This window comes from Montipora capricornis, chromosome 4 (assembly GCF_036669925.1).
Source record: "Montipora capricornis isolate CH-2021 chromosome 4, ASM3666992v2, whole genome shotgun sequence".
Lineage (NCBI taxonomy): Eukaryota > Metazoa > Cnidaria > Anthozoa > Scleractinia > Acroporidae > Montipora > Montipora capricornis.
The window spans coordinates 19,213,334-19,223,333 of NC_090886.1; the positions used below are offsets into that span (position 1 = coordinate 19,213,334).

At 40.1% G+C, this 10,000-nt stretch overlaps 1 protein-coding gene across 1 annotated transcript in view; it reads left to right on the forward strand.

The window, feature by feature from the left end:
- LOC138045711 (uncharacterized) overlaps positions 1-10,000 on the forward strand; it is a 37,735-nt gene that overhangs the window by 2,836 nt on the left and 24,899 nt on the right. Inside the window, exons 2-3 of the mRNA XM_068892299.1 lie at positions 2,829-2,902; positions 5,808-5,899. Of these exons, the coding sequence (XP_068748400.1) occupies positions 2,829-2,902; positions 5,808-5,899 (166 nt within the window). The remainder of the gene's footprint in view (positions 1-2,828; positions 2,903-5,807; positions 5,900-10,000) is intronic.

Genomic DNA, 10,000 nt, shown 5'->3' on the forward strand with positions numbered 1-10,000 from the left:
TTGATTGTTCAAAAGGTTGATTTAATAATGCTATCCAGTGGATAAACACTAGGCTAAGCGAAATAAATTGAGTTATCCAGTGAATAAGTTGTGTAGTTACTAAAACAAGGAATGACCTACAATGACCTACAATGCTACAAGGATCTACAATGACCTACAACGACCCACAGTGATCTACAATGAGCTACAATGACCTACATGTACAATGATCTAAAATGACCTACAATGGGGTACATGCAGTATGAGCTAAAATAAGCTAATGACCTGTAATGAGCTAAAATAAAAGGGTGTTACTGACACAGGAACGGAACGGGATATACCGGAATAAACCGGAATATACCAGAAAATGCTGGAATGACACTGGAATGAGGCAGAATGACACCCAACGAAAGTGGAATATACCGGAATGAACCTGAAAATGCCAAAATTTGCCGTTTTAGTTAGCGCTGACCAATTTTCGCTCGCATGATTCCCTAAGGGAATTGCATGTGTTTTTTGCCTTTTGTAACATTTGGAACACTTTGATCACAAGAAAAATTTGACAGGTATGTCCGTCGCTAAATGAATAATTATTTGTTGTGGAAGTAACATTTTTTTCGTGAACAAATACAGTAGCAAGAGAAACATAATGTTATTCTAATATTGTTTTTGTCTATGGACCTCGGAGGCGGCTTTCAGTGTGCGGGTCAGAAAACCTGTGAACAGTTTTATTTCATTCTGACAGGTCAGTTGTGTATTGACCAATCACAATCAAGTGCAGCAAACCACAAACTAATTAGTGTTGCTGCTTGCCTGCTTCCCACGACCCACACGTGATGGAGATATACGGAAATATAGATTCACACAAACGACAAGAAGACTCTTTTTTTCTTCCCGATTGCTGGCAATAATGCCATCGAACCTGAACGCAGTGTTTCCTTGTTTGAAGAAAGAAGTCAGAAGCACAGAAAAAAGATCAATCGTTGATAATATATCTACATGAAGAATTAATATTTGTGAGAACATATCGTGACTCATTCCAAGCCTTTTTACTTTAATGTAAACTGTTTTTTTTGTCAGTCTCTCTATTCTGCAACACTTATTCATTCACAGTCTAGAATGATAAAAATTACTTTTTGTTCCTTGTCATTGTGGTCCACGCTAATCAGCTTGATTCTGGTGTCCTGGTTTATTCTGCCTTGTTGTCATTCCACCTTGTTCTGGTATATTCCAGTACCATTCTTGTTTATTCCATCTCATTCCGGTGTCATTCGGTTTTATTCCAGACTTGTTCCGGCATATTCCGGTTTATTGCGGTATATTCCGCTTTATTTGTGTGTCATTCCGCCTCATTCCAGTGTCATTCCGGTATATTCCGATACCATTCTTGTTCATTCCGTCTCATTCGGGTGTCATTCTGCCTCATTCAGTTATATTCCGGTGTATTCTGGTATACTCCGTTCCGTTCCTGTGTTTAGTAACACCCAAAATAAAAGATAATTTACAGCTCCGTCCGAGGGCACTGCAGCATGTTTACAGTACAAAGGTTAAGAACATTCCTCTGTGCGCTTTGAACCAATCAAAACCTCATTGCTGAGCAAGTTGAAATTTTTCATTGTGCACTGTGAACCAAAGAAAACACTGTGGGAAGAATAACTTATTAATTTTATAATCTTCTCTTCATTTTTTCTTGCTTTAATTAAGATTTTATCGTTGCCTAGGGAAGCCTTGATATTTGTTTCATTTTAGCTTTAAAACAACGGAAAACCATGCAAGGGTCTTTCTGCAGTTTGTTTCTGCCTTCAAGGCCACGTGCGTAATTGCTGTCGTCATTTGAGCTGTCATGCAATGGACTAAAAGTGTTGCGTGACAACGCACAATGGATGTTTTCCGCTCACCAAACTCTTCACCCTGATCCTCTTTGTCTTTCTCGTTGATTGCAAGCCATTTAAGTAGGCCACTGTAGCTCATTATGGGTCATTGTAGGTCATTGTGGGTCATTGTAGATCACTGTAGTTTATTGTTAAGATCACTTCAGGTCATTGTATACCATTGTAGGGCTCTCATTGTAGCTCATTGTAGGTCATTAGCTAATTTTAGCTTGTAATGTACCTCACTGTAGGTCACTGTAGGTCACTGTAGCTCATTTTACACATGTAGGTCATTGTAGTTCACTGTGGGTCATTGTGGGTCATTGTAGATCATTGTAGGTCATTGTGGGTCATTCCTTGTTTTAGTACAGTGTAACTACGGTATAAGTTTTCTGGTTTTCATTTCCCGCTTTCCGGATTCTGGATTCCGGTTCTGGATTCTTTGTTCCGGATTCTGGATTAGCGCTTTTAGTACTGCATGCCCACAACTTTATCTGGATTGCATGATTCAATGAAACATGAGCCTCTGACACGTGGCCTTGCTAACCTAGACAACTTTGCTGGTCGGTTGACATGGCCAACTGACTAGCTTGGAAATCATTTTAGAAGGTTGCTTCCCGATGTAACCGTTCTGATGAGTTTCTTTATGGCTAACAAACATAAAAATTTGTTTAGTAAAAAAGTTATTTTTTTCTTTTTCGTGAAACGTGAAATGACCATTTTATTGGCTGTGAAATGTGAAATGTGAAACAGTCAATTTATGAAGATCCCCCTTAACCACCCCCACCAAAGTAATATTAAATTCTTATCCACAAGCATTTAGCCTTTGAATGTGGCATAGCCCTTATGGACAAACGTTTTCAAAGTACTCTGTACCACATCAAACAGACATTTGAAAAAATTATTGGGAAACAATACGTTTATGTTTAGTATGTTATAACCATGAATGTTTGGAGTGAGTGATCTTGTGGTTTTCAGATTTGGTGGTGTTACAATAAATACAGATGAAGAAAAGTGTAAAGATGAGGAAGAATTTGAAAAGAAATTGGTTTGTAAGTTTTTGTGATTATATACTGTTACTTTTTGTACAAAATTATTGAACCACTGTTGTTAGAACAGTGTGCCATTCTGGTATTCTGAACAATATATCTTTTTGTGAGGGTTTTTCAACCTTGACATGTTGATCACCGAATCATTTCATACATGTATCTTCTGCCCAGATCTCAGAATAATTGAAGTTATATACAAAAGTGACGTTAAGGGCTAGATCTGATCTATTTCATCACAAAAGGAGCATGCAGAGGACTGATAAAAGTCCAGTTTACACAGAGATAACTTCATGCTGAAGCTGTTTTTTCACTTAATGGTAAAGTAATTCACACAAGTTTGTATCAGAGGTGATTCTACATGTATGAGGCAAGCTATATATATATGTATGTATTTTCCCAGTCTAAATTATGATTTAGTTATAAAAATTAAAATTAAACCTTGGCTGAGCAGTCGGAGAAGTAGTGTTGATTCTACCATGAGGGTCCTTAATTTTCAACAACATGCAGCTTTCATTAATTTCAATGGTACTTCTTACCCCTTTAAGGAGGCTGGAAAGGGTTTTTCGTTGCTATATAGTATTTGTGAAACGAAAGATACCAAAGAAGGATATTTCATAGTGTAAGCAAACTATAAATATCTTTGCAATACTATTGTTGGGTAATGCTCTAGGGGCACTTATGATGTCATACCTGTTACCACAGCAACCTGTCAGGTCCACAAAAAGGCCCTCTATATTTCAGTTTTCGAAAGTTATCAGAAAAACTAAGTCGGTAACCTACTGCTTTTATTTCTTTGTTGGAAATCTCCCTAAATTCTTGTTAACTTCTTAGAGAGTATGACAAAAGTTATCGAGTAGAATTTAAGATACATAGAAAAAAAGGGCATTTTATGGTTTACAGGAAATTGTACTAGATAACTTAATTCCCCGAAAGTTTTTCATTTGAAGTGCCATCGTGAATGATATGTGTATGCCAAAAATCAAGATAGGTCACCGAGCAAAATCTCGAGATAAAGACAAATTTCTTGCACAGGTTTTATTTCCGGTTCACACGATTTTACGCCATATTTTCACTTTCGGTGTGTTGTGCAGGCTACTTTTGATGAAATTTGATTCATTCAGCTGACACGTGATCCTCTTCACAAGGATCCCATCAATGAATGCAATATCATGTCTGTAATCCCAGTAGGCTGTGGCTAACTCGGACACTTGATTACGGTGTTCTGGCCATCCTTCTTGGCATAGGCGCCCTAGCTCCTTGAATACTAGATCTTTCTTTTGAGTTGATCGGATCTTGTGGTTGTCGGCTTCATTTGCAGCGGTGACCTCAAATATCCCAATTTGGCTGTTCTCTGGGAATACTGGTCCTTGATTGGGCGGCGGTGGCGGCGGCACACACCTTGAGAGGCAGTCGGATATGTGCATCTTAACACCCTTCTGATATTCGATCGTGAAATTGTAGCCTTGACATCGCAGTGAAAGTTGTTGCAGCCGGGTGGTTGTGTCTCTTATGTCTCTCTTAATGATGTTGTAATGGACTGTGGTTGCTGACTATCTTGAATCTTCGTCCTTACCGTACTGTCGTAGTGATTGACCGCCCAGGAGACAGCAACCATCTCGCGTTCCAGGTTGCACAATCTCGTTTCTGCGTCAATCAAGCTTCTAGATGAGAAATTGACTGGCTTGCCGTCCTGGAGTAGACATGCACCCAGGCCCTTTTGGCTGGCATCACACTCGATAGTGATTTCTCTCTGTGGGTCAAAGTACTGCAGTGTCATGTTACCATTCACCTCGGCCTCCAGTGCTTCGAGTATCTTGGTGTCTTCCCACACAAATTCTGCATTCTTCTTTATCAGAGCCAGGCAGCCAGGTTGGGTATAAACTCTCCCAGGTAGGTGTATCTGGTTTTAATCCCTTCTTTGTCAGGGTATGGCCGAAGTAATTGTTCTGTTCCAAGAGAGGCACTCTCCAAATCCAAGATGGCGGCTGGTGCGGTGTACTGTTATTGTTCACCGTGTCCCTTCGGATCTCTTTCCTGGAGTATCCTCGAAGGCTCCAACTGTTTCTTTGTGGTCCTGGTCTTTGATATATAAGTCACGTCGCGGTCAGCATGAAGTATACTTGAAGTGTGTGTTCATGAAAGCCCAACTAGTTTATTGCAAACCCCAAAACACATGCTATCTAACTATAGGCACACAAAGAAGCAGTTACTTGATTGTATATACACTGGACTATATTACAGATAAAGGCCTTCTTCTCCATTACCAGAGCCATGTGGACAATAGGTACAAACGATCTCTTCTCACTACTATCATGTCCAATCGTGCAAATTAATCGACTCTCATCTTCACCTGATCTTTTTGCTGCTGGATGTGATAAGCTGAAAGAGATCTTTTTCAAGCTTAAGTACCCGGAGGGACTCATTAATTCTACAATCACCAGATTCATTGAGTCACAAGACCAAGAACAAGCACTTGATATTCAAGTTGATAAGCCCATTAGGATTATTTTTTACTCTTTAAAGTCATTCGTTTATATCACTGCCTTTTATTTTTAAGTGCTGGGCCCCTTACAAAAATACCTGAGCAATTTCGCATTAAAAATGCCACACCAAGGACTCAAACAAAGTTGACTTGTATACACTTTTGGTTTTTTTTTTTTTTTTGACCCAATTTTCTTTTCTTTCCTTTTTCTCTTTGCTTTTGGTCACTGATTTACAAAGATGTATGAATGGTCACCAGTGACTGGCCCCCTTGAAGGAACCCTTGCCGTGGACTAGATATATAGCCTCTCTATCACTGCGGAGGAACTACCACCTTCAACTATACACCCCACTTGCCCCTTCTGTTTGACTTTTCTTAAGAAACAAGATGTGTGGTACAGTTGCTAACTTTGATGTTGTGTTTCAGCATCATTGGCAAAATTTAAGCAGTGTGCTATCCGAGGGGTATGGCTGAAGATATCAATTACAAACTCTTCATTTATTCCTATTGCTGTCAAGGTAAACAGGGAGAGTTGAAAACACTGACCCCCAGTGCATGGACTGCCCCGATGGACTATGCCATTAATGCAATTTCATGTGAATATACTATTGATTGTAAGCAGAGTTACAATTAGTGCTAAGCCTTAAAACACACATTTTAAACGACGTTGGTCGCCAGTATTTACATCTAAGCACCCATTTTAAAAAGGGTAGCTTTTGATAATTGAATGTGATGGCTGATTACTTCATGTAAGTGAAGTGAGACTGGTTCAATTCTTCTTTAGTAAGTAGATAATCAATTCAGTTCATTCAATACTACTAATTTGAAATAGTATTTTTTTAGATTTAGTCTACTGTAGGGTAGTCCATTTGGGTAGGCCATGAGATTAGTCCATGGACCAGGGGTCAGTGTTTTCAGGTCATCCACATAAACATGTACATTGGTGTTTGTTACTAACTTAGGTGATAGGCAGAAATGTTAACTTTGTGAATAATCTTTGTCCTCATGGGAAACAATGAAAAACAGTGAAACAGCGAAATAATGAAACAGTGAAACAATTGAGCACCAAAACACCATGTATGACCCCACCATACATTAAATACTAACTGGCAAAGGTTGGATTTGAGATTAAACATTGTTTTAGGCCTAATTAAGGCTAAAACGTTATTGCTCCTAATCACAGTCTTAATCCGAATCCTAATAACGTTTTAGGCCTGGCCTAAAACAATCATATTTAATCTCAAATCTATCCTTTGTTGGTTACTATTCAATGTATGGTGGGGTCATACATTTGTACACGGTGTTTTAGTGCTTTGTTTCGCTGTTTCGCTGTTTCATGGTTTAGTAATGCCCGTCCTCATATGTAAACATAAGGCATATGTGTGAACTTTACATGTAATTTCAGGGTTCCAAAGGGGTTTAGAGCTCCAGGGCTCCGGGCCTAAAAAAGTGGGGCAGCAGGGATCCAAGGCCAAAAAAAATCGGGGCTCCAGGGCTCCATAGCAGCTACTTTAAGACTCCGGGCTCCACTGTTGACTAGTAGACTGTAGTCCCAATTTTCACCCAAAATGAAATCAGGGAATAAATGGAATTTAAAATTCAACGTTTTTCCATCTTTCTTTTGTCTTTCTTTACAAGGGAATAAATGGAATTTAAAATTCAACGTTTTTCCATCTTTCTTTTGTCTTTCTTTACAAGGGTAAACCGAAAACGTAATTAATCTGATTAATGGCGGGAAAACAATGGTCACATGGTCATTCTTGCTGCCGTTTGCCGACTTTGCTCATTGCCAGCAGCCTGTCAGTTGTGTCTTCCGTTTGTGCTTGCTGTCGCGTTTGCTGTAAACTATGTGTTTTCTCTCTAACCTCCAGTTTTCAGCAAGTTTTAGAATTACAGTGCTTCGAATCCTGTTATGTCGACAGGACAGGCAGAGGAAGTTCAAATAAGCACATCTCGAGAACTGAGAGAAAATTTGCTTGACGCAAAGCAGATGGTCAGCAAGATGCACAAACGTCACTCATTACCTGCATTCCCAGTGCTGTTCATGTGGGCAAGAGTTACTGTCAACAACTGTCAAATTGGTTTCTGCTTGTTAGTGGCTCCTGAATTAACATTGTGCTACTTAGCACTCTTAAGCAAGACCCACTTGTGAAGAAGCAACTACATTGTTTGCATGTCGTGGCAGTACAAAATCATGATAGAATGGATGTTGACACACTTCTTGAAATCAGCAGCAAGAAGGTGTTGGAGGTAATCAGCTCTCACAAGGTCATTGTCCAAACACTGGTTCCCGAGAAATAGGGAACAAGAAAGGGGTCCTCAAATCTCCAACATCTGTTTGGCTTTTTATGCGTAGGTCCGTATGGAAAAATCTTGCTTGTTGATTCTGGCAAAGGTGCCCTTTTATCTGCACACCTTCATTACCCTGTTGATGTTGTAGAATTGGTGAAGGGGTTGCATCTGCCCATGTCAGTGGATTACAGAGGTGGTATTGTGATTGTTGCAGAAAGCACAGCAGGTAGGATTGCTGTCCTTGACCTAGAGGGAAAAATGCTCCTTAACCCAATCCGGATGAACGTCAAACAACTTGAGACTACTCTGAGAAAACGGAGTGCTTCACCCTCTGGAAAAAGACCAAAACATGCGCAGCTTGTGGCTAACCTTAAGAAGTGGATTGAAGAAAATAAAAACAATGACGTCAGCAATGAAACCGGTCTTGAAATTCTTAAATGCAACATAAATCTGCATAGACCTTCCCTTGAGTGCTTTTCCCCTATTAAAGATGTACCGCTGCAGCTGTTTGTCGGGTGTGCAGTGATGGCCTGATTATTTCTGGTACAATTCTTTTTGACATCAGCTTAAATTCAGCCCCATTGACAGGTTTAGCCTTCACTGGTGAGGACCTTGTCATCACATCACCTTGTCCAAGTAATGAAGGCATTTTCATTTTGGCAGAGTACGGTAAGATTTCAACCAAACCATCACCGAAGATGATTGTAAAGAATGGCTCAGCAACCTGCGGAACAGCACATGGGATTTGTGCATCCAACACCAAGACAGTCATTTTCACGGATACTGGTGAAATGAAGATAAAATCACTCAATGTTGAATCTAGGGAAATTAATTGTCGGAACAGGCCATTAAGCTGGATCCATTGATGGAAGGAAAGGAACTGCAAGCTTCATTCAGCCGACTGGAATCTGTAGTGACGGGAATTCGTTGTTTGTGGTTGACTCAAGCAGGGCTCAACTGAAACTAGTTACAAGTATGCAACCTGTGAAAGAAATTCTCAATTACTTGTTAGTTCTTCTGAAAACATTTGGTGTTCATTCTCCAGGAGAACAACGTGATGTTTATCCACTTTCTGATGGAATTAAGCCCACTTGAATTCAGACCTGTTAGAGAGGCCAAAGATTTTTCAGATTTCCGAGGTCAACCAAGTGGTCCAAACGATGTCTGACATTCAAAGGCTGATAGACGTGCTTAATGAACTGAACTACTTGTTAATTGAGGTGAACCCCACATACCTCTCCACAGTCTACCTTCACAGTCTACTAATTACGTTGCTTGTGGAGAATCTCTTTGCTGAGATGAGGGGAGGACCTGTAGACACCCCTCAGGTGATTGAATTTGCTCGTCGATTCTCCTCTTCCTCTCGAGAGCTGTTGAAAAGGCTGTCACAATGTAGCTTCAACTATTTCACCTCAAGCAAAAGCTGCTATAGCAGACCCCATTGTTCCATTAGCTTTGAAGACTTACCCAAGATGCCAAAATTGACAATAAGTAAACTTTTTCGGTGGCTATTGCTGAGCTGAGGGAATGGAGGCAGCAGTATGGTCAAAGTGCCCGCCAACAAAGTGTGCGCAACATGAGTACTAAAGACCGGCCAGGTACCCTTCCAATATTAATGCCTACGAGGAGGACATTGGCTCTACAGAGCTATTTTGACTTCTCTAAACTTCAAAGTGGTAATGTCACAGAATTTGCTTACCAGGAAGAGAACACCAGAATCAGGCATCAGAGAAACAAAGATGATGAAAGTTGGCGAATTTGCAGCAGTCAAACATGGCTACTCACCAAAAGAACTGGCAAACAAACCATGCCCATTTTCTGTCATCAAACTCCAGGAGGACGTCATGGCTAACGACCCTGTCAAGAGATACGACTGCTTCTGGTATTCTAAAGATCTTCTGCCCTTCCACTTTACTGATTCTGGCATTGAGAATGGAACTGTGGTATCAGAGGGAATCCTGGAATAGCATGTGTGGATGTGGAAGAGGGATTAGGGTTGAAGAAGAATGGTACAAAAAAACAATGCTGTTGGCATTAGATCAAGGTGACAGCACAACACCAACAGAAAGAGCACTGATTGCACGAGAAGACGACGAAACCAAGAGTGGGTCAGAGGAAATTCCAACCCGAAAGTCAACAAGATCAAGGAAACAAGTCAAAGACAACAACTTTGTTTTTATTTAATGTGTAATCTGTCTTTCACCGAAATATCATCAACCCTGGTCGACCGAGACACGGAAAGTAACTGTTGATAGGAACATAAAAGATAGGACATAAAAAATGATATTAAAGATGTTATTCAGTTTGTCACAAGCGTTGGACAATGA